This window comes from Ovis aries, chromosome 2 (genome assembly GCF_016772045.2).
Source record: "Ovis aries strain OAR_USU_Benz2616 breed Rambouillet chromosome 2, ARS-UI_Ramb_v3.0, whole genome shotgun sequence".
In the NCBI taxonomy this organism is placed as follows: Eukaryota; Metazoa; Chordata; class Mammalia; order Artiodactyla; family Bovidae; genus Ovis; species Ovis aries.
In genome coordinates, this window is record NC_056055.1 from 224,389,692 (window position 1) to 224,415,126 (window position 25,435).

General features: G+C 40.4%; 1 protein-coding gene across 2 annotated transcripts in view; it reads right to left on the reverse strand.

The window, feature by feature from the left end:
• The window catches only part of PAX3 (paired box 3), a 103,553-nt gene that overhangs the window by 25,937 nt on the left and 52,181 nt on the right, over positions 1-25,435 (reverse strand). For both annotated transcript variants that reach the window (XM_042244303.2, XM_015093551.4), the window contains exon 5: positions 6,461-6,666. In XM_042244303.2, the coding sequence (XP_042100237.1) occupies positions 6,461-6,666 (206 nt within the window). The remainder of the gene's footprint in view (positions 1-6,460; positions 6,667-25,435) is intronic.

Sequence of the window (25,435 nt, forward strand, 5' to 3'; positions counted from 1 at the left end):
AGCAACAATCTGGCCTTTGAGGTTCTAGAGGAGAGTATGAGGGTTCCACCAATTTCTTAGCCAGTAGGGCAGAAGGAACAAGTTTACAAAGTCAGCTTGTGCTTGTTGTTGTTTAGCCAGTAAGTCATGTCTGACTCTGCGACCCCATGGACTGTAGCCTGCCAGGCTCCTCTGTCCTTCACTATCTGCCAGGGTTTGCTCAAATTTATGTGCATTAAGTTGGTGATGCTATCTAACAATCTCATACTCCGCTGCCCTCATCTCCTTTTGCCTTCAGTCTTTTCCATCTCAGAGTCTGCTACCTTCCTGTTAAATGTCACTTTACAATCTCTAATTCAGTGTGATTTCACTCTCCCCAGCATTACCTGGCCTTCCACATCACATTTCGCATAGTAAGAAAGTGGGGCAGGAGGCATATACCAGTGGATAACTACTATCAGGCACAGTTGTTTATAATTGTCTGTGCAATATCACACAACATCAGAACCTTCCCTTGAAGCAAGTTTTTATTTCGTTTGATGAACTGCAGCCTGGTTCAGTTTCACCTGCTCCCTGAATCTTTCCATGCTTGTACGTCTCTCTTCATGCTTTTGGAAATGATCTTCAGGTCCATTCTGGAGTAACATAACATCCGATGCTTTTTTTGAAGCAAAATTGAAATTGATTGAAAGATTACTATTATATCACAATAACTAGGGGGAAAAGATAATCACAAAAGAATAGGTTTTTATAAATTTTCCTCTTCCTGAATAAAATAAGTGACCAATTTGTTCTCAGCAATAAAAGCTGGATAAAAACTCAGTATTTTAAAAAATACAGTCATCCTTTACATTCACATGGGACCAATGCAGGCAAGAGTTGAATCCCAGCTTTTCCTGTCCCTCACTACCTCTGTAACCTTGAAAAATTTGCTTAACATCTGTGGGCCTCTGTTTTCTCATCTACTAAATGGGAGAAAAAAAAAAACTCCTTCACAGGATTAAATGAGACAACATGAACAATTAAATGAGACAATATAAACAAAGCTTGTAAAAGAATACTGTAAAAAAAAAAGTGTGTTCAGTAAATGTTAGTTATTAAGTAAAAATGTCACATTGAGAAATACAAAAATTAAAGCCTTTGTTTTCTGAGTTCTGTCTATAGCCAAAGCCTTTCATGCCCCTGAGCAAGCAGGAAAGTGCCCAAATAACACCTCAAATAATTGAAAGCCAGTCTGGCTTGAACGGAGGCTTAGGTCCAAATTGTTTCCAAGTTTCATGGATTAGTGCTAATTGTCCCATGGTGTAAGCCTAATTTTGCTCTCAATAAATTACTGGTTCACATTTTTGGTGTGGTCCTCAAAAGCAATCTAACCTACATTATTCCAGATGGGTTATTTCAAATACAGTTTGAAAAATGGGAAGAGAGTGTAATGGTTAACCCTTAGAATTTACAACAAGATTACAAAATGTTTCTTTAACTACCAGAGGTGATACTAAAGTGTCAATTACAGTACTTTCCAAGTAGGTAAATTCAGTGTCCTGACAATCTGCTTGTTCCCTGGAACTTCTTACTCACACTCCACCCGCCCAGCCCTCCTACCACAGCTGCTACCCAGCCTTGACCACCATGTAGAGAGCAGGTTGGGGAGAGGACGGTCCAGGCTGACAAGAAGAAATGCCATGCTGCCGTGAATATCACACATGAGGGCATACACAACTTTATACATCACAAGAGCAAACTGTGGCAGAGAATGGTAGGATGACCGCATTTTTGCTTCCTTATGGAGTTCAGGGCCAAATATTTCATACCTATCTTAACTTCTGAACTACAAAGATCTGTTAGATGGCTTTAAACCATCACTGGGCTTCCATGAGAATCCCAAATTATCAGTGTTAGAAGGGTCCTGAGAGACCATGCATCTTAGGGGCTTTTAATTAATGAAATGATCAAGGGGTGGTAATTTGTAAGAATATGAGGAAAGCTAGCGGCCCTCTCCCTACCTCACACTTGTGTGCACACACACACAGGCAAAAGCAGAACACCTGTGTACAAATGTCAAGTTTCCCAGGTCTCCTGAAGTCCATTCATGATTATCCCAGTCATTCATGGACCCAGCCTAAGGCCATCTGATCCAAATCCCATATTTTAAAAATAAAATTTAAGAAAATGAAGCCCGGTAGGATTAGAGCAAAATTAAGTGACTTGCTCGACAAAACCCTTTGGATAAAGCTGAGACCAAAACCCACATCTTCTGACTCCTAGTTAAATCCTTTTTTCCACAAGCAGCTTCCTTTCCTGTCTTCCATTACCTGGGTGGCAAGAATACTTGCCTGCTTCGTACAGTTCTTGGATGGAATATTTACTAAAACTTTTACACATCATAAGTGTTTGCAAGTCATTTCTTACAAAATTGTAGTTTTTGCCATTATTTTCATAATAACAGCTACCAGGGAGATGAATTAAGCGAATTAGGCCTTTGCTGTACAGTAATTCTTAGATTGTGTCCTCAGATTCAGCCCTGATAAACATAACATAGTTATTGTTCAAACAAATTTTTTTCAAATACTGACAAAGGTCTACGTTATTAAAGCTTTAATCTCATCTTTATCCACAAGAGCTTAGAAATTTTCTTCCATGGAGGGAGGGGAATGTAGACACATTTGGGGTTTTTTTGTTGTTTTTTTTTTTGGTATTGGGTTTTCCCAGGTGCCCCAAATTAAACTAACACACTCTCTGGCTATCACTCAACCTGAACTGACGCTGCTACTGCTTTCCCAGATCCTTCTAAAAACTAAAGGATTTTGTTCTGGCATTTTAATCAGTGATTAACTACTCCCTTCTTTTTCCTGCTGGGTTAAGTAAAAGATCCATATGCCGGGTGTTGTAGGGAATTTGTTAGGCTGTAGATCATAGCTGTGGTGCAAGACATGATGCGTCTCAAGGGAACTAATGAAACCATAAGGAATGTAAAGAGTCACCGGGTTAAAGCCACATTAGGACAGCTGTTAGGTTAATGAGGGCCCTGCTTTGGAGAGGGGGTCACTGTACAGAAAAATATGAACCACTCTTTATTGGTTTGATCCCCTGTCCTCTGGAAGTTAATGAGCCATTCTTGCTCTCCTCCACATTTCCTGAACCAGATGCGAGTGTCCGGCGCTGTACAAGCTGCATGCGGTTGAGATGAATTCTGTCCCCACGTACTTGTCTTTGGAGAATGCAACAAGCAGACAGAGAAACAGGGAACACTCTTCTCAGTTTTCTATCACTCTCTTTGTTTGATTTCTTTAAATCCAAAGTTTATTTTTTGACTCTGAGTTCAGAACTGATCTCCAGTCTGTCTTAAGGGCAGACCCAGTATGTGGGCTTGGCCAGCCTAGGGAGATAGGGACCAGGGCACTCAATAAAGGTTTGCCAAAAGAAAGGAAGAATGAATGGACCTCAACTTCACATTTAAACTGGGTGATCACAGAACTATAATAAAAGCAAGCAGATTTGATATAAATAATACATATAGCATTGTTTTATAATTATAATATATATACTGTATATGTTACTATAAATAATATATTATGATCATACATTATATATGCTATATAAATATGATACATGAGTATATGTTACTATAAATAATATGTGATATATACATACATCATGATTTGTGGCTGAAAAAGTGTTAGTCATTCAGTCGTATATGACTCTTTGAGACACCATGTACTGTAATCTGCCAGGCTCCTCTGTCCATGGGATTCTCCAGGCAAGAGTACTGGAGTGGGTTACCATTCCTTTCTCCAGGGGATCTTCCCAACCCAGGAATCGAATTCAGGTCTCCTGTATAGCAGGCAGATTCTTTACCATCTGAGCCACCAGGGAAGCCCAGTTTGTGGTTAGAAGTGGTCATTTCTGGGAAGGAGCACTATATCCCAATGTATTAAATACAGGGATTGAATAGGTCCAGCTGTAAAACATTTGTGCTATAAATCTCAGCATATCTGGGACTCTTCGCTGCATGTACCTCCAGCTCACACAATCAGATGCCTACATTCCACCTTTCAGAGCAGTTCTCTCCTTTCCATTCCCACTACCGCTGATCTGTTTCATGCCCACCACCTTCAATGCCCTTTGCATTAAGTTTAGCTGCCTTGCCTGAAACCCAAGCTCTCCACAAAATGTATGTAAGCACTCAAAATTTCACTATTTTTTATGGACCACCCCTACAGTCCACAGAGTGCCTGGTACATAACAAGGATCCCTGAAGTGGTGAGTGTATAACAAGAATTGACACACCTCTCTATATGTTATGTCTGATAGGATCATATTCTGCCCAGAATGATAACTGAAGTTAAGAATGCACATTTCCTAAGTACCAAAAAATAAGCACTAAGAAATGACCCTGATGCTGGGAAAAATTGAAGGCAAGAGGAGAAGGGGGCGACAGAGGATGAAATGGTTGGATGGCATCTCTGATTCAATGAACGTGAATTTGAGCAAACTCCAGGAGCTAGAGAAGAACTGGCATGCTGTAGTTCATGGGGTTGCAAAGAGTCAGACAAGACTCAGTGACTGAACAAAAACAGCAAGAATACAAAGAAAGCAAACAGATTTCCAATCAGCTTCCTTCCTGCCACGCTACCACTCCCTCTATTTAACCAAACTGAACTATTCACTGTTTCTTCAACATGACTAGAGTGAAAATGAAAGTTCATCTGACATGTAACTTGTGTGCGTCCAGCCCTCTGTGCTTCTGCTCATTATTCTGTGTTACCAAAATGCTCTCCCACCTGCCCTGCCCATTGAATATCTATCTAGACCCAGAAGTCCATCTGAACCCTCCCTTCTTCATGAGCCCCCCTTTTTTACCCCAACAAGATCTCACACCTTTCCTCCTCTCAGCTCTCACTGCACTTCATCTCTAATATACTTATCATATCAGCTTTGCTTTCAAATTATTTGTGTGTTTTTATTACCCCATTAAACACTAGTTCCTTGAGAAATTTCTCCTCATTCTTCTTGGTGTTCCTTGACTTTCCAGCACTGTGATGATCAGATAGAAAGTCAAGCTGAGAAAAGCAATCTGACTTGGCTCTGCAGACTATAAAAGAGGCTATTCCAGAACAATCTGTGATGGGAGAGATAGTTAGATGCATAGGGGAAGGTGTCAATCAATCTAGAGATCACATCAACTGCCAAGTTCGCTGCTGAGTCCTCAGTCTCACTCTGACTATGAAAGTCAAGTATCTGGGAATAACATGACATTTCCGGATAAGGTGACTTTAACTCCTGGGCCAGTAAAGAATTCCAGGACACCCTGAAGCACTTGTAATCTTTCCAGCAGTGCTTTTCTCCCTTGGGGAGACTGTTCATCATTCATAATGAAATATTACTTGATCACCCAATAGAAACAAATTACACCAAAGTAGCCTTTCTCCAGGGTTCAGAACACTTCTAAGTTGAAAAGGTAATTTTACACGTTCTTAAAATAATACAGTTACTTGAAAAGCTTCTAGACTTAAAGAAAAGGATTTTACCTTATACAACTTTGCACTTCTTCATGACTAAATGGCTACAGAGAAGAAATATATGGGATCCAATTACCGTGATCACTTACTAGCTACATGACTTTGGGTAGTTACTTCAATGCTCTGAGTCTGTTTCCTCATCTATAAATTGGGGATATTCATAGTACCAACCTAGGGTCTTAATGATAAGTAAATGAATTAATCCACACAAAGCATTTAGCACAGTGCCCACACAACAACCACTCAAAACTTCGTTGTCGTCCATGTACCACCCTCCAAATCTATGCATTCCCTGGTACATAACAAGGATATCTGAAATGATGCGTGAGTAACATGAATTGACATTCTTCTCTGTATTACATCTGATACGATTATTAACACATTCTCCTCGTAATGACGACCAAAGTCTAAAATAAGAACATACATTTTCATAAATACAAAATATACTAAGAATAGAAGGAAAGCTAATTAAATAGGTCACAGTTTTAAATCAATGCATATAAAATACTCATATCAAACAATGTGACAGAAAAGCCAAATATAGCCATCATATCAATAACTGGACTTACCGAACTAGTAAGAGGAAAAAGAACATTTTCTGACTTACTGGTTAGCATAGTAAAATGTTGCTGTATCCCACAGACATACCTTGAGGAAAGGGGCAGGGGCGGGTGAGGGGGCAGAGGCGGGGGGAGGGGGGGAGGAGCAGTGGTGGGAGGTGGTTGGACCACACAAGTGCAAATAAAAAGAAAAAAGAGATCATGATATTGTTATCATGACAAGGCAAAATGTAAAGGAAAGAAATCAGAAAGGGAGAACTTCAGAATGTGAGAGGCTACCATTCACAATGAAGGACCATTCCTAACATAGTTACTTTCTTGGTTTGAAGTACACCTTAGAGAGGAAGATGCTCTTGCTCCCTATCTGGGTTTACGCAGCACGGGATGTTGGGACATTGGTACCTGTACTCGGGCCTCCGTAAGCTTTGCCCTCTGGGCCAGTTCCTCCCTGGTGTAAATATCAGGATAGTGGGTTCTCTCAAAAGCCCGCTCCAGTTCTTCAAGCTGTTCTGCTGTGAAGGTGGTGCGGCTCCGGCGCTGTTTCCTCTTGAGGGGCAAGTCTGGTTCAGAGTCGATGTCAGAGCCTTCATCTGATTGGGGTGCCGAGGCTAAAAAGCACAGGAGAAAAGAGGTGATCTAATGTGTGTCAACAAACAAGTCGATGGAGTTCCCTGCTAGCCTAATGGTTAGGATTCTGGACTGTTACTGCCAGGGCCCAGGTTTGATCCCTGGTCAGGCAACTGAGATCCTGAAAGCCACTTGCTGGGGCCAAAACATGGGTGGGGGGCGGGGGGAAGTATGACCAAAATATAATGACTCAAATCCTAAAGTACACTGCCAAAGTCAATCCATGGACACCAAGCCCCTCCTTGCAGAAGTACATTAAAAAGTATTTAATCTCTTTTCCAACCCCATCTCCAGGCTCCCCCAGGCAGAAATAATTGCTCTCTGCATCTGTCATTCTAAGTGCATTACAAGCTCTTAAAAAGCAAGGAGAGGCTGCCTCCATTTTTTCTGCCCCTCAGCCTTAGCATTTAATGGATACTTGGTTCTTGTCCAGTATGAATCACATTTAATTTGGTTCCTGATAAATTTTCACCAGCTTTTAGACCAGGAGAAAATTTGTCAAAGAGTGATTTTTAAAAATAAATATTCCAAAACTGACTTTGTATCTAAAAAGGCAATAACAGTAAACTACCATAAGAATCTTATAAATTTGTGGACTGTACCAGTCTTGTTGACATTGTATAGGAGACAGGAATCAAGACCATCCCCAAGAAAAAGAAATATAAAAAAGAAAAATCGCTGTCTGAGGAGGCCTTACAAATAGCTGTGAAAAGAAGGGAAGCAAAAAGCAAAGGGGAAAAGGAAAGATATATCCATCTGAATGCACAGTTCCAAAGAATAGCAAGAAGAGATAAGAAAGCCTTCCTCAGAGATCAATGCAAATAGAGGAAAAGAACAGAATGGGAAAGACTAGAGCTGTCTTCAAGAAAATTAGAGATACCAAGGGAATATTTTATGCAAAGACGGGCTCAATAAAGGACAGAAATCATAGGGACCTAACATAAGAAGATATTAAGAAGAGGTGGCAAGATTACACAGAAGAACTGTACAAAAAAGATCTTCATGACCCAGATAATCATGATGGTGTGATCACTCACCTAGAGCCAGACATCCTGGAATGTAAAGTCAAGTGGGCCTTAGAAAGCATCACTGTGAACAAAGCTAGTGGAGGTGATGGAATTCCAGTTAAGCTATTTCAAATTCTGAAAGATGATGCTGTGAAAGTGCTGCACTCAATATGCCAGCACATTTGGAAAACTCAGCAGTGGCCACAGGACTGGAAAAGGTTAGTTTTCATTCCAATCCCAAAGAAAGGCAATGCCAAAGAATGCTCAAACTACCACACAATTACACTCATCTCACACACTAGTAAAGTAATGCTTAAAATTCTCCAAGCCAGGCTTTAGCAATATGTGAACTATGAACTTCCAGATGTTCAAGCTGGTTTTAGAAAAGGCAGAGGAACCAGAGATCAAATTGCCAACATCTGCTGGATTATCGAGAAAGCAAGAGAGTTCCAGAAAAAACATCTATTTCTGCTTTATTGACTATGCCAAAGCCTTTGACTGTGTGGATCACAATAAACTGTGAAAAATTCTGAAAGAGGTGGGAATACCAGATCACCTGACCTGCCTCCTGAGAAATCTGTATGCAGGTCAGGAAGCAAGAGTTAGGACTGGACATGGAAAAACAGACTGGTTCCAAATAGGAAAAGGAGTACGTCAAGGCTGTATATTGTCACCCTGTTTATTTAACTTATATGCAGAGTAAGTACATCATGAGAAACGCTGGACTGGAGGAAGCACAAGCTGGAATCAAGATTGCCAGGAGAAATATCAATAACTTCAGATATGCAGATGACACCACCCTTATGACAGAAAATGAAGAAGAACTAAAGATCCTCTTGATGAAGATGAAAGAGGAGAGTGAAAAAGTTGGCCTAAAGTTCAACATTCAGAAAACGAATATCATGGCATCTGGTCCCATCACTTCATGGCAAATAGATGGGGAAACATTGGAAACAGTGTCAGACTTTATTTTGGGGGGCTCCAAAATCACTGCAGATGGTGATTGCAGCCATGAAACTGAAAGACACTTACTCCTTGGAAGGAAAGTTATGACCAACCTAGACAGCATATTCAAAAGCAGAGACATTACTTTGCCAACAAAGGTCCATCTAGTCAAGGCTATGGTTTTTCCTGTGGTCATGTATGGATGTGAGAGTTGGACTACAAAGAAAGCTGAGTGCCAAGGAATTGATGCTTTTGAACTGTGGTGTTGGAGAAGACTCTTGAGAGTCCCTTGGACTGCAAGGAGATGCAACCAGTCCATCCTAAAGGAGATCAGTCCTGGGTGTTCATTGGAAGGACTGATATTGAAGCTGAAACTTCAATACTTTGGCCACCTCATGCAAAGAGCTGACTCATTTGAAAAGACCCTGATGCTGGGAAAGATTGAAGGCAGGAGGAGAAGGGGACGCCAGAGGATGAGATGGCTGGATGGCATCCCCGACTCGATGGACATGTGTTTGGGTAGACTCCAGGAGTTGGTGATGGACAGGGAGGCCTGGTGTGCTGCAGTTCATGGGGTCGCAAAGAGTCGGACACAACTGAGTGACTGAACTGAACTGAACCGACCACTCCTTATAAGAAAAACCATGTTAAATTTACTATCTCATTACCAGATATTAAGAAATGCTTTAAGGGGAGTTTAGATATTCTTAATGTAAGTCTCAAGAACAGACGCAGGAAGAAACAGGCATAGTCTAGTGAATTGTTTCTAAACAGAGATTCAGAATCTGGATCTCTGCTAATGGATAGGCAACTGCTCAGAACAGCTGCCTAATTTGAGGCATAAACTGACAGTAAAGAATCTGCCTGTAGTGCAGAGGATGGGTTCTATCCCTGGGTCAGGAAGATCCCCTGGAGAAGGGAACGGCAACCCAGTCCAGTATTCTTGCCTGGAGAACCCCATGGACAGAGGAGCCTGGCAGCCTATACTGCCCACGGGGTCGCAAAAAGTCGAATATGACTGAGAGACTTAGTGGATAAACCAGTAAACAATCCACCAGCCAAGTTTAAAAAATTTAAAAAAATAGAGTGATACCAGTACTCTAACTTGAGGAATCCAGTGCAAAAATGAAAATGCAGGACCCTAAAGTCACATCAGTCGTGTCCGACTCTGTGCGACCCCATAGACAGCAGCCCACCAGGCTCCCCGGTCCCTGGGATTCTCCTGGCAATAACACTGGAGTGGGTTGCCATTTCCTTCTCCAGTGCATGAAAGTGAAAAGTGAAAGTGAAGTCGCTCAGTCGTGTCCAACTCTTCACGACCCCATGGACTGTAGCCCACCAGGCTCCTCCGCCCATGGGATTTTCCAGGCAAGAGTACTGGAGTGGGGTGCCATTGCCTTCTCCGATGTTCAAAAGTTAATCGTGAATTTCAAGATGGCAACAACAGAGCATAAAACTAAGCACAGGGCCCCTCTCTGCACAGGGGGCCCTGGGTGACTGAATAGGTCACATGGCCCTGAAGCCAGCCTTGCTGCAGCCCCCTCCACCAAAGCTTGAATTTGTCTGTGTATGAGCATGTTCAGGGAAGACCTTCCAAACTGAGTATGCAGATGCCTAAGAAAGAGGAGCAGGAGCTGGGAAATTAAGTATAAATTCGTATTCGTGATGCAATTTGGTGTGTGTGACATGTAACAGTAACCGAGCACCTGTTGGCCAACAGCAGGTTCTGCAGTTTGAGGACGCATCACAGAGCGGTTCTCAGTAGGAGAGCAGTCCTCTTTCAGAGTCCTGGGCCTCAGGGCAGTGGCAGAGGCCGTCAGGGGGCTGTCAGGCCATAAACTCTGAGCACAGCGCAGGAGCTGGAGCCACCGTGCTCCTGAACATATCCAAATGCACTCAGAAAATGCCCCAAACAACTGGGGGATCCTCTGGGGAAAGGGCCTATGTTTGCTGCCAGCCAGAAAATTGTAGATTACTAATGGGCTTTCCAGGTGGCACAGTGGTAAAGAATCCACCTGCCAGTGCAGGAGATGAAAAAGATGTGGATTTGATCCCTGGGTCAGGAAGACTCCCTGGAGAAGGAAATCGCAACCCACTCCAGTATTCTAGACTGGAAAATCCCATGGACAGAGCAGCCTGGTGGGCTACAGTTCATGGACTTGCAAACAGCTGGACGTGACTGAGTAGACATACACAATGTCAAGGTAATTCATTTGCCCCCTCAGGCCAGAGGACCTGGGGAAATGCAAGGGGCGCTAGAAGCGATCTTAAAATGTACTATCTCCTACAATACCAATTTTCTTTTCTCTTGAGCTCAAAACTTAATTCTGCCCCATGGAAATTTTAAATTTCATTCAACTTTAGAAGAAGCTATAATTTGCCCCAAAACAGTACCCATACAAAAGAACTGATAAATATAATTCTAAGCTTTCTTTTATTTTAATACTTCTACATTTTATTCACACTCAAATACTGTGAAATTAAGAAAGTAAATCAATAATATATATGACAAATTAAAGAAAACCAATTCTGGTATATAAAAGCAAAAGGTAATTATATAATGCTGTACTATAATGCTGGCCAACATAATGTTAGCCATTATGCTTGGTTTTTCAATTATGTTATCTAATTTAATATAAAATGGTTTAATTTAATATAAATCTTATTTTAGGATATTTTCACATTAACTGAAAGAAAGAAACATAGACTTTCTTTAAGTATGGGAATATTTTACAGGAGTATTAACATGCTGACTGCATGCCGCAGTCCATGGGGTCGCAAAGAGTCAGACTCAACTTAGCAACTGAACAACAAACATCAACTTGCTAAAAAATATGTTGTGCACTGCGTGCTAAACTTAAAAAGCACCCAGTACAACTTACACGTGTCTACCTTTAATAAATGTGAACCAAATTAGAAGAAGAATAATTTGTGCATAATTGTAGGGCCGCTGCTGCTGCTAAGTCGCTTCAGTCGTGTCCGACTCTGTGCAGTCCCATAGACAGCAGCCTACCAGGCTCCCCCGTCCCTGGGATTCTCCAGGCAAGAACACTGGAGTGGGTTGCCATTTCCTTCTCCAAATTGTAGGGCAGTGGTTCTCAAACCTCTGGAGCATGAGAACCACTGGATAAACTTATTAAAACTCAGATGGCTGTCCCTTCCTCTGATTTCATTGGTACAGAATGGGCTCTGAGAAGTCACATTTCTAATACATTCCCTGGTGACTGATGCTGATTTTACTGATCCTGGACTCACACTTTGAGAACCATCTCTATAGAATATTCCAGACTAGTTATTTGCTTCCCCGGCAAAATTCCCGAGTATAGAAAATATTTTCCACCACAATTTATCCCAAAACTTGCCCCTACTTGCCCCTTCAATTATAAATAATATACTCAAGAAACAAATTACTCATCCCCCTAAGAAGAAAATAAATTTTTATGAAATGCATTCCTTCCATGCTTTCAGTTTTTGTTGCCTTGACTTTTTTGTCTAACGTGAATTCAAGTAAAAAACTCGACAGCATTTCAGAACTGACCTAAATCTCTCCTCTGCCTGTGAGAACTTTAAATCTTTGCTTGCACTTTCTCTTACTCTGATCCCATTAGGATAATAGTATGTGGAAATTTTCATGTTTCCTTTGGGAGTCTCTGGGGCTATTAAATCCTCCCAAGTAAATATGATGTGCCATGCACTGTCAGGTCAATTAATCAAAATCATCGCTAGTTTCTGGAGAAAAATGGCTGCTTAGATGTACAAGAACCAGCCAGAGTTAATTGTGAGGGTCAAGACCACTGTTTCAACTTAACAGTTAATACCCGCCCACCTCTACCCCTCCCAGAATATAAACTCTGTGAGCTGAAGTCCCTTCCTTTGCCTTGTTCATTGCTAGAACTACTGCTGAAACATAATATGTGCTCAATAAATACATGCTGAATGGCTAGAAGTACAGGAGAAAAATTAAGTTTTGAACTAAAATTTACTTCTCTGCCATCATTTTAGATCTTTAAAATGGAAATTCTGCTCTTATGAGTCACCCACCATTTAGATGAGCTTTGAGGGTGGAGGTTTTGAATCCTTAAAAAGTACTTGAAAATTGTTGCAAGCATTTGAATGCAATTGAATTTTTTTCTGAGGAATAATTATCAATTCAGAGAGGATTTTTTTAAAAAAAAAAGGTGAGGAACTATCAACCACCAGTGATGAAAAAGACTCAGAATATCTAAGAGTTCAATAGGACAGCCTTCACCACCAAAAATAAATTTTTCTTTAACAAGTTAGCAAATGACTACTTTTATTTCTAGGCTAGTTATTCAAAAGCAATAGAAAGGTTCCATCTAACTAGGAAAAACTCCAAACAGTATAATTTCAAAGGCACTGAGGAAACAATTTGCCTGATTTTTCTGCTGGAAAATTATCCGAACAAACTGATCATTTTTGACACTGTGAAGCCACAGTCTTACAAGCTAATTCTAACTTTTCCCCATCTGTGAATTCCAGAGGGATGTGGGCTTTAAAAAATGTTCAGTGAACCACCCTAGATTAATCTACAAGCTAGGAAATACTAGCTCTTTCTAAAGACAGAAATACTACCATTTTTTGTATCACTCAACAGAATTAAAATGTATTAGTCTCATAGGACATGGTTCACAACAATGTCCTGAATTTGAATCAGTTTTTACCAAAAACAAGTCTAAAACTTAAATCCCATTTTGATAGCACAAGTTAAATCATTCCACTGAAGTTCTAGTTTACATATTTAACTTTGTTCAAAACTGGAACAAATTAGATACTAGACACCAAGTTTCTAACCTTGCTAAATATTACAGCAAAGTAAAAATCAGACTTTTTTCAGACAGCTGGACAGAAAAAAATTATATATATTTTTTCTGTGTAGAATGCTTAAGCTATGACTTTGAAACTACAAGCAGCATTAATAAGATGTTTATCTAAATGTTCATAAATTGCCAGGATATAGCAACTAGATTAAATATAATTTCTTCAGTCTACTTCTACTGTCTGGCCTTAATATGGAAAGATGTTCAGACATTTAAGTTGCTCTATCACATTCTACACCTGCCTTCACACAGTTTATCATTCATTAGAGATACTGTCCCCCAGTTTGAAATTCCACAATTGTTCTCATAAGAAAATCCATTATCGATACATCATGTAGTTTTTTAAGTGGAAATTTTATTATTTTAAATTGCATAAAAATTCTCCGATTTTATCCCAATCCATGTTATCAGACTTTGAAAGTTTTGACCCTATTACCAAAACCTCTTCACAATCCATTCTCTGATTTATACATTAGTTTAACTCAATGTCACCAATGAACCTGGAACAAATCTTACCAAGAGGCTGAGAATTTCTCTCCTTTCCTTATGTAACTAGACAAACATCCTGTAAAGTAAATACTCACCCCATTGCACAGGAAATGGAAAGACTCAGAGAGGTTATTCAGGTCACACAGCTGGGAAACTAGGACTTGACCCAGGTTTATAGGATTTCAGAGAACTCGCCCTTGTAGCCTGGAACGTCCTAAATAGGTGTTGAGTTCCTTTCTCTCTCTCTCTCTCTCTCTCTCTCTCTCTCACACACACACACACACACACACACACACACACACACGCACGCACACGCACACACACACACACAGTCCTTTTGAAGAGGAATACCACAAACACATGAAGTCAGGAATTCCAATATAAATCATTTAGCTGATTGCCACCACTATCCTCATTTGTCTCAAATTTTCAATACTGAGACTCAAGCAAAAATCGACAGAAATGCAATAGTTTGAAAGTGAAGGTGTGAAAATCTTAGTCATTCAGTCATGCCTGACTCTTTGCGACCCCATGGACTATATACAGCCTGCCAGGCTCCTCTGTCCATGGAATTCCGCAGGCAAGAATACCGGAGTGGGTTGCCATTCCCTTATCCAGGGGATCTTCCCAACCCAGGGAGTGAAAGCAAATCATCTGCACTGCAGGCAGATTCTTTCCCATCTGAGCTACCAGGGAAGCCCCCATACATTGAATATACAAAGAATTCAATAAATATTTGTTGAATTAAATTCAATTGGGAAATTGATATATCAATTGAATTTAATTCAACAAATATTCATTGAGTTCTTTGTATATTCAAATAAAGCACTAAAAAAACTAATCAATTTTCCAAGATATTGAATCAATTTAAGAAATTAAAATTGTCTGACCATTTGCAGTCTCCATTAATAATCATCATAGACCCTTGGTCCTAAGATCCAGGATCAAGCTGGAAAATATTATTGATTACAAGCAGTTGAACTGATCACTCAGTTTATATCTGTATTAAAGCCTTCTTTTTTTTATATTAAAGGCACCCTGATGAAAGGATATCAAGAGCTATAAGGTAACCTCAAATTCCTTTAAGATAAAAAGGACAGGAATAAAAATTTGAAATCTGTTGGGATATTCACAAGTTATTCAGCAGAAACCTCAGTGTGATTGCTGGGAAAATATCACCTTTCACCAGGTGCCTACGTATTTCAACCTTGTGTTTTATTCTTAATTTTGAAAGAAGTTCATTTCTTCTTTTTCTATGTCAAGCTAATTCTAAGTGTTAGGAGCAAAAATCTGTTATCCCAACGATCTCACACTAACTCCCAAAAACAACCTTGGGAAAATGTGTATTTTCAGCTTAAAAAAATTAAAAAGGTCAAGCATAGGCAACAATCATACCCCACAGGATTACAAATTCTTCCTTCAGAAACAAACTGGGAGGAGAAGGCAAAAGTCTTACCACCAGCGGACGGACCATGAAGTTTAATTAAAGAAGGAATTACAGAATTAGAGAGTATGTCTTTGTCCGTTAACCCCTTGTGACCTCTTCTGTAGCCTCAGGAAATATTTCATCCTACTTAACGCTATTATACATGAGATCTTACCTCAATTTTACAGGGATTTAGTCACGTGGCGTTCTATAATTACTGGTTTCCACACCAGTATAATTCAGAGATGGGAGACAGGCAAAAACTGGAGAAACTAAATAACTCACAAGAATGCGTTTGGCACACTGTCTTTCTTCTCAGCAAGACCTTTCATTGGAATAATTAAGGAATCAAAACATGACAACCATTTAAACTCTGTGTTTGCCCTGATATAATACAACGCGATTTACAGACATGGGAGGAGGCCCTGCAGGTTTTGAGGCTGAACTTCTTGGTCATTGGTCATTGGTCATTTCTTCCTAGACGGCCTCAGACTGAATCACACAGTCCCAGTATCTGTACTAACCTTTTGGAGCTAAACCTGTCAGCACCGGTCCTCAAATCTGTGTTTCACTGACGAAAGAACAAGAGAAAAATAAAAATGGTTCCTGAAAGCCCCACGAGGTGGTTTCACCCTGTGTTCGACACTGAACGGGTATTTCAGAGGTATATCCCATGAGGTCTTTAACGGGTCAACTTGAAGTTGGATGCACTTACTTGGCATCCAATCGTAGGACCTCTCGTGTGTTTGTGAGTTTCACTATTCAACACAGGAGGAGACAATGGGACAACTAACTGTTTTCTGATCTGAAGTGGTCCTTTTACACTGAGAGATGTGAATGACCTCTCTCGTGTTTACTCGGGTGAAAGCCAGGAAGAGTCTGATATTCCCTCACAGCCCCAGAGTAAATGACAAATGACATTTTCCCTTTGTGATCTTTGGGATTTTTGTTGACTTATTTGGACGCTTTTGTTGGATCCCCAGAAATGGCCTGTGGCCGAGGCCTATTCTACCGATTTCCACGCTCCATCTGTGGAATCCATCAGCGGAGCGTTTACCCTCATTCAGGGCTCTGACACCTGCCTGGCAGGGAGCAGCAGACACAAAGAAAGCCGGAGTGGATGAGAAAGGGGAGGTTGGGTACTTTTTTTTTTTTTTTCCAGAGGCGGGAGGAGGGGGAGGTTGAAATGGACGCACAGTAGGGGTTAATCCAAGCCAGTTGAGAGACTTCAGCACCTGGAAGCTTCTCTTCCACATTAATTCACAAGCTAAAAAGTAATCGGCGATTTTATTTAATTTTTAAAATTGTATATACGTCGAGAGAAAAACTCCGCTGAAAAGAACCAAAGTTTTACAACAAAATCCTAAGGTATCTAAGATCTAGCCAGTGTATGTGACCTAACAAATTCTCGAACTTTCCAGAATTCCTAATTCAGAACTAGAATTTGAGTAATTCTGACTGTGTTCGTTGATAAACTAGGAGAGACGGTTTGGTTTATAACCTGATCAGCGGCCTCGAGGGGGAGATGGGCGGGTAGGGGTCTTGTTTTGGTTTTATAGCCACTACAGTTTCTCCCGCAAAATGTGCCAGCCAGCCCAAAAATCTTTAGCAAATACCAAAAAAAAAAAAAAAAAAAGGCAGGACAGTTTATGGGAAGGATATTCTGGGCTCTCTCGGAAAGGTTCTTTTAGAAACTCTCAATATAATTAAGACCCTCCAGCCCTTCACCTACCCTTGTTCCCGCAGAGCAGCGCCCCCCACCCCCTCTTGGGGGCTGCAGAAACGTAATGCCGGTCCCCTCCCCTCTGACCCAAGCCCTTCCCTCGGAAGCTGCCTTCTCACAGCACGGGGTCATTAGAAGGAAAATAAGCTCCTGCCAGGTTGGTGCTAATCAAAATAGCACAAATAAACCCTGACACTCAACAACTCCCGGAGTCCCCGCTGCCCTGGGAGGAGAGTACAGATTGGTTATGAATATGGCCGGCCGCGGGGGCAGCCCGGAAGGGCCGCGTGTGCTCCGGACCCGGGAGTGACTTGAAAAGGACAACGTGCACCATTGGGTGTTTGTGTAAGATAAGGACTGCGAAGCAGAGGCTGGCTGTACAGCCTAGTTGCCTCCGAAACATTGACCTGCATGGCCCCCAAGACCCCCTACCCACCCATCCTGAGGTTCCAGTGACACTGAATTTCACGTGCGCGTGAGGTCTCCATCCACTTTACACTAAGGAAATGTATTGGGGCTGGAGCTCTCTTCTCACAGCCACTACCTGACCATGAGTCGCTTAAAAGGCCTCTTTTGTAAAAACACAGGTTTATTTATCTCTCATCCATCTCAGCCCTGCTAGTGATTATTTCTAGGAGCTTTAGAAATGATTATTTTGTATTCCTTGATATGTTGAAGTAAAAACAGGCTTCTGCCCTTTCTTTTCCCCTGACACAAGCAACATTTTGTTTAAGGGAGCCACAAAACCCCAAAGGAACTGTTTCGGCATCTCCTTCCAAAGGTATAAAAAGGAAGAAGGAATCCTTAACTGGTTTGGGGGGACTCTGACAGTGACTCAAATGAACCCAGTGGCTTCTTAAACACTTTATTTTGAGATTTACCTAGAACAAGAATTCTGGAATCTCTCTCATGGAACAAAGATGAAGTCACACCTATCTGCCCCTGCAAATGATTTCTACTGGCACATTTTTGTTTTATTAATAAATTGCTTCTTTAAATTCTGTGGTAACCAGAGTATTTCAGCCACCAGAGTATTTCAAAGAGGAAAAGAGATAAAAGCCCCAAGAAAATGTGTTGCTATTCAATTAGGAAAACTGATTAGTTAACTAATTAATCAGCTAACAGCTTTCTAAGAATAGTCTCCCTTGATAAGAACTTTCCTCCCTCAAGAGCTTAAAAGTCAGTCATAATTAAAATTAAGAGCCAGAGCTCCCTCTCTGCTGAAGTCTCTGAGTCTCAAAAAACAGTAAACTAGGTTTTGCTTTACTGGGATTGGATTGCAGGGAGCAAAGAAAGGTAATTTGCACACTGAAGGGGAACAGGAAAACAGTAGTTCTGGTGAAAGGAAAAGGGCCAAGTGACTTTTATTTACAATTGCCAAGAGAGAGGCCATTATTGACCATATGTGCCACAATTGCCCTCTTATCACGGGCTGGCCATCATGTCCTTTGGGAGCTGTTAATGAACTGGGTAATTGAGCTGCTGACATGTGTTACCAAAACAAAACAATAGGAAGAAGAGACAAATGAACATTTTATTTGCCAATCAGAGTAGGTTCAGCTTTTCACCGAGCCGCAGCTAAGTAGCTGACTGAATACATAAAACAGTGCATTGAAAGCAAGCAGATGCAGACACAATAATAGTTAACTGACAGCTTATGGCCCATCTGTGCTTAACATTTTGTTAAAGAAATTACTTGACTTGCTAAAGAGACAAATCATACAGCTGCCCCAAGTGCTGCATTATAAGAGATAAATCATTGGCTAAACTGTTTCATGCTTAAAATGACAATGCTTATTAACAGTTATGTTGGGATATTTTGTCATCACAGCTTGACACAGTTATTACTTACTAAAAATGTGACAACTCGTAGGTATTCAACAGAATTGAGTCAGGAAAGAAAAGCTGGACACAGCAAACAATTCGAAAGAACAATAGGCATTTTTCATCTCTCAGGGTTAACTATGCATTTCTAAGATGTCATGAATGGAAAAAAAATAAATAAACCCAATGAAACAGAAGATTGTGTTCCCTATGGTAATTATATCTCTTTCTTCCACTTACACCTTATTCATTCAGAATTGTAAAATATTAGAAATGCTGTCATTCTGGGTTGCTTACTATTAATATCACCAGTGATATCAGTTTAAGAAATAATTGTGTCAAGCCCCTTTACTATCCCAAACATACTCACCTTCCTTTCCTCCTATGGAAAAATATTTCTTTAATAGGGAAAGAAAAACCATGTCACAAAACACTCTCTTTATGAGGAGATTTAGCTTATGTTTCTTTTCCTGTATCTGAATTGAAACCACATTTTTTGGTCCAAGTGTGGTTCATCCACTGCAATGTAGAACAATTTAATTCTGAAATCATTTCTGTGTAAACTGGTTAACTAGAGGCAGAACATGGATCTCTCAAAGACCTTCTTGTGATCGTTTCTTCAACGTTCTGGGCAAAACCAACTCAATAATAATAATAATAATAATAAGGATATTTTTTTAAAGCTGTTATTCACTGATTTGCTGACACCTCTGCTTCTGGCATTCTTTATATGCATATTCTTTCAAACTTCCCGAAACCCCATATAAGTACTGTCATCCCCATGCTATAGATGAGAAAAAACGACATCTCAAGAGTCCTGTAACCTACCTGATCCATGAGAACTAAGAGAAGCTGCCTAAATGTTAGATCTTATATATCAAATATACGGTTTTATTAGCATTGTCTTTTGATGAGTACGTTGGTTCAACCAGTGAGGTGGGCTGAGAAAAAGACTGGCCACTATCGACACATTTTTTTCCTTCCTGGTCACAGTCAACTCTATAAATTCGTTGTGAAAACATGACCATAAAAGGTGAGTGATATTTTCCATGGTGGTTGGTGTATGTGAAATTATGTTACGTGCAGTCACTAAGAAAGAATTCTGCCTATGAAACCCAAACCTTAGCCATATTTACAGAGCTTTAAATAAAGCACAACTGACAAAGAATCACCCTGCCTTTATTTTCCACGATTGAATATTTTTGCTATAATGTGCATTGGTCATTTAAAAGTCAACAAATAAACTAAGGTTGAATATATAAAAGAGGTGACAAGTTACACAGAGAGCCTTTCAGAGGGCAGAAAACAAAAGAATGCTTTTGCCACTCTTATTAAGACAAGACAACCTAGAGATACCCAAAACCTAAACAACCGCACTTTGTCAGGATTAGCATGACTGGAGATGTTGGGAAAAGAGAAGAAAGGCAGGTTTAAGAAGAAAGTTAAATGCTGCATTTTTGGTGCCAGAAACCTACCAAAGGAGGTATAAGAAGATAAATGACTAAGAGATTTGAAATACAGAACAAAACACTTACAGAATTACAGAATCATCGGAAGAAACTTAAGGACAATCCTTTCATTCTGCAGCTGAAGCTCAGAGAGAGCATGGGGGTTGCCTCAAATCACACATCTTTCAGTAAACATTTACTGAAAGCCTAAGATTTGGCTGATACTGTCCTTGGCATTAGGGATGCAAGTATGGTGCTTAAACTCAGAAAGTAAAACTTAAATCACCTAACTCCCGCTCCAGTGCTCTTTCCACTGAATCCAAGTCCTGTATCAGTATATACGGAAGGTAATTCAGCCATGCCCCGAGGCAACAGAAAGATTAAATGGTCTCTCAAGGCTGAAAAACCCAGATACATTATTTACTAAATAACAGAGCCATAGACTCTGTGTGCCTGTGATCTTTAATATAGAGATCAAATTAATACATAAATGCTTTAAGTGACACCTCCCATATGGCATTTCAAGATTGTTTCTTTGCTTTTCGTTTTCTGCCGGCTTCCACAATGAAGAAAAGAGACAGCGCAGGAAGCTTGTTTAGAAAATCCAAATCTTATCTGGGTCAATTACTGCTTGTTGGAAGATAGGAAGAGGTAATAACTGAATATAAATGAAAGAGGAAACTTTTCCTGGAGGCAGAAGAGGGAGGCTGAGCTTAATTCTCGCTGGCAAAAGCATTAGTAGCAACATCAAGGTCACCATCAGAAAGCACTCATGGGAAACCTACTGTGCAAGCAGTACTTTGCCAGAGGCTGGGACGAAAGGGATAATAAAGAAGAGAGTGGGGTTTCTCTCCTTCATCCTGCAAAGGTATGATGCTCAGCCTTGGAAGGTTGGTTTCCAGATTGGTGTCCTATCCCACCAAAACCCCAGGAGGAACTGGCAAAGCAGTCAAGATGATTAAGTAGATAATGTGAATGATTTATCACTATCCTTAGTTAGATAGGGATGGCTGGTTTACGAAATTTTCTCTTTACATCTAAGCAACAGTCAGCACTGAGTTCAGAAGAGATGATACCAAAGGTTTGAGCAAACAAAGTGGGCAAAAAAAGAAAAAAAAAAAGCTATGGTAAAAGACCTCCAGTTCTAGAGAAAAGTCAGTCTGCTTCAAATGCCCACCTGGCCACTTCCTCTCTGATTTGGGGCCAGCTGCTTAAGCCTCTGATTCAGTTCTTTCATTAGTAAATGTGGTTTTTAAACGCCTGCTTCAAAGGAAAGAAGAGTTTGCAAAGCACACAGCAGCTCCCAATGCACAATAGATCCTCCAAACATGTAGCCCTCTGCATACCTTCACCTTCATATTATCCAACCCCCACCGGGCATTTAAAAAAAAAAAAAAAATTAGCATGAGAAAAATGCTATGTTCTAAGACTGAAGGAGAAAAATGATCACCAAAACTTCGAAGATGTTTGTAGAATTTCCTGAGTTTATGATATAAGATCATCATCCAATCTCCCATTTGCTTCTCTTCTGAAGATCCTGCCCACAATCAGCTAGTATATATGTGTCTGCTTTAAAAGGATGTTCAGCTCTGAATGAGAACCTACTATGTAGTACAGGTAACTCTACTTAATGCACTACAAGTGACCTGAATGGGATGGAAATCCAGAAGAGAGGGCATATATGTATAGGTATGGCCCATTCATTTTGCGATACAGAAGAAACTAATACAACACTGTAACGCAACTGTACTCTGGTAAAAATTAATTTTTAAAATATCTAAAATGTAACCCAATGCACTCTACTCCTCCTGGCCCAGGACATGCATCTGTGCTGTGGAATCGACGATTAAGGTAGCTAGGACAGTAAATAAATTCTGTGCTCCCCCAAATACCTCAGGGCTTAAGCAAGAGGGCTGATCTTAATAAACATCCAGCAAACAGCCTAAAATAAATGAAGGACACTTGGCCTCTACTCTGTGCCAACAATTTTGGTCTCCATGGGGAAGAATTTCCACAGGCAAATTCTCTTCTTCATTTTTGTCTATTGATATGAATCAACATAGGTAAAATGAAGTATAGCTTTGAGCAATTCTCTATCTGCTCATTTTAGTGTCCCTCGCCAATGTGAAATAGGTCAGGCTCCCATCTCCAGGAGAAATAAAATGAAGAACTCCTTCAAAAGCAGGCTTCCAGGTGAATTTTTGGGCAACTGTATTTCCTCTCGACATTCTCTTTCCAGGAACTATCTTGCAGAGCTGAAAGGGAAAGAATGGAAGTACTAGGTAGGACAGAGTAAGGGAGGGGAGGAGAGAAGAGGAAAGAACAGAACAGGGTCCCCTTTCTTACAAAGAACAGTAATAACACAGTAAGTGATTTTAGAATTAGAGGGCTGACCCCAGGAACTCCTTTCTCCAATGGCTCTGATGACAAGTCCTGTTGAGTTAGGAATGCCTGATCTGAGGGGTTCAGTGTTAAGGGTCTAAATATGTGTCTTTATCTTTGGCAGCTTTGAATAAATTAAGGATCCTGCATGACCTGGATGGACCAAAGATAGTCCTACTCATCCTTCCTACCCACACCAACCAATAATGTAACCAGAAATCATCCCATTGACATGTCAGTATAATGCCAACATCTAAAAACTATGTAGCCAATTTAGTTCAAACCGAACCTAGATAGCATATTAAAAAGCAGAGACATTACTTTGCCAACAAAGGTCCGTCTAGTCAAGGCTATGGTTTTTCCAGTGGTCATGTATGGATGTGAGAGTTGGACTGTGAAGAAAGCTGAGTGCCGAAGAATTGATGCTTTTGAATTGTGGTATTGGAGAAGACTCTTGAAAGTCCCTTGGACTACAAGGAGATCCAACCAGTCCATCCTAAAGGAGATCAGTCCTGGGTGTTCTTTGGAAGGAATGATGCTAAAGCTGAAACTCCAGTACTTTGGCCACCTCATGTGAAGAGTTGATTCATTGGAAAAGACTCTGATGCTGGGAGGGATTAGGGGCAGGAGGGAAAGGGGACGACAGAGGATGAGATGGCTGGATGGCATCACCGACTCGATGGACGTGAGTTTGAGTGAACTCCAGGAGTTGGTGATGGACAGGGAAGCCTGGCGTGCTGCAGTTCATGGCGTCGCAAAGAGTCAGACACGACTAAGCGATTGAACTGAACTGAACTGAACTGAAGCCCTACTCCTCATCACCCAATTCTAAGTTTATTCTTAAGACGTGTTTCCTGGACAAAATACATTTCTTATTTTGTTGTATATTTTTGTCTTTACATTATAAAAACACATTACAAACTAAAATTTGATCAGTATATAAAAATAAAAAACAACTATAGTTCCAGAATTCAAAATAATCACTATTGACTTTAAATTAGGGAATAGATTATATAAATGGATGAATGGATGCATGGATGCATGGATGGATAGATGGATCAAGAGAGAGAGATGAATTAGTCAAACTCCTTTATGGTGTTTCTTTCCATTCTTTTGTCCCATGTATACTATTAACAAAATATAAGTTGTTAAAACCTTTCTCTTGATTAGCTACACAATTAAAAAGTAAATAAAATTCTTTCCTCCAGCAAGTATTCAAGTGAATTTGTCTCTGTTGTTTTAGTAATAACAACAAAACTGTTTGATAGTATTGCTGATACATGAAAATTTCAATTCAGCTCTGAGATTACATAGGGTTCTTCCAATTTGCTCATCTATGCTGCTACTGCTGCTAAGTCACTTCACTCGTGTCTGACTCTGTGTGACCCCACAGATGGAAGCCCACCAGGCTCCCCTGTCCCTGGGATTCTACAGGCAAGAACACTGGAGTGGGTTTCCATTTCCTTCTCCAATGCATGAAAGTGAAAAGGGAAAGGGAAGTTGCTCAGTCATGTCCGACTCTTCGTAACCCCATGGACCGCAGCCTACCAGGCTACTCTGTCCATGAGATTTTCCAGGCAAGGAGTGGGGTGCCATCGCCTTCTCCATTGCTCATCTATACTTGTATATATATTTGAATGAACAAATACAAGCATCTGCCCATCTCTGTATATGAAGATCAAGATAAATGGCATGTACTCACATTGCATTCACATAAAGCAGTGATATAATTAATTCAAACAAGCACAGAAGCCACTCTCATACATCTCTCTACTCTCATAATAAATAAACCACAGTTTTAAGAAAGTCTGAGATATCAGAGATGGTTGTCCTTACTAACCATCCTCCCAAATCCTCATTTCTAATCATGATTCAATTGAGTAAGAGAAGGCCCTTAAAATGCTTTCTTCTTCCTGGTAGAAGAAGCCAGAGCAGGATCCGTGTGTGAATGTCTGAGTATAAGATGGGCATAAAGAAAGACAGTGGCTACAGAAGAAAACCAGCTGATACAGGAAGGTGATGTTCCAAGTAACTAATCATGTAAACTACAGGAGGAAAGTATCAGGAATATTGTTTATGTTTTCAATTATTTGCTAGAAACGTTCATGTGCTTGTCATGTGCATGCTCAATCACCCAGTCACGTCTAACTCTTTATGACCTCAAGGACTGTAGCCCACCAGGCTCCTCTCTCCATGGGATTTTCCAGATAAGGATACTAGAGTGGTTTGGCATTTCCTTCTCCAGGGATCTTCCCAACCCAGGGATCAAACCTGCATCTCTGGCTTGGCAGGTGGATTCTTTACCACAGAGCCACATGGGAAGCCCAGAGATGCTCCTGTTTTGTATTAAAATGTGCTGCTGAACACAGAAATTTAAAAGCTGGAAATCACTTTAAAAATCATCAGACCATGCTTTACCTTACATATAAAATAATAACTGAGCTTCAAATGGATGAAATGATCCATCTATCATCTGCCTTTTTAGTGGCAGAGTTAAATCTCAAATCTAGATCTTCAAATTCTAAATTATTCTTGTTTTTCAAATGAAGAAGATATTCACGGTGTTTAAAAGGACCCAAAGTCTCAGGAAGCCAATGAAGGGTCAGAACTAAGAAGATAATCACCAGTCTTCACTCTAAAAATGCACTTAAGTGATTTCTAAATCATC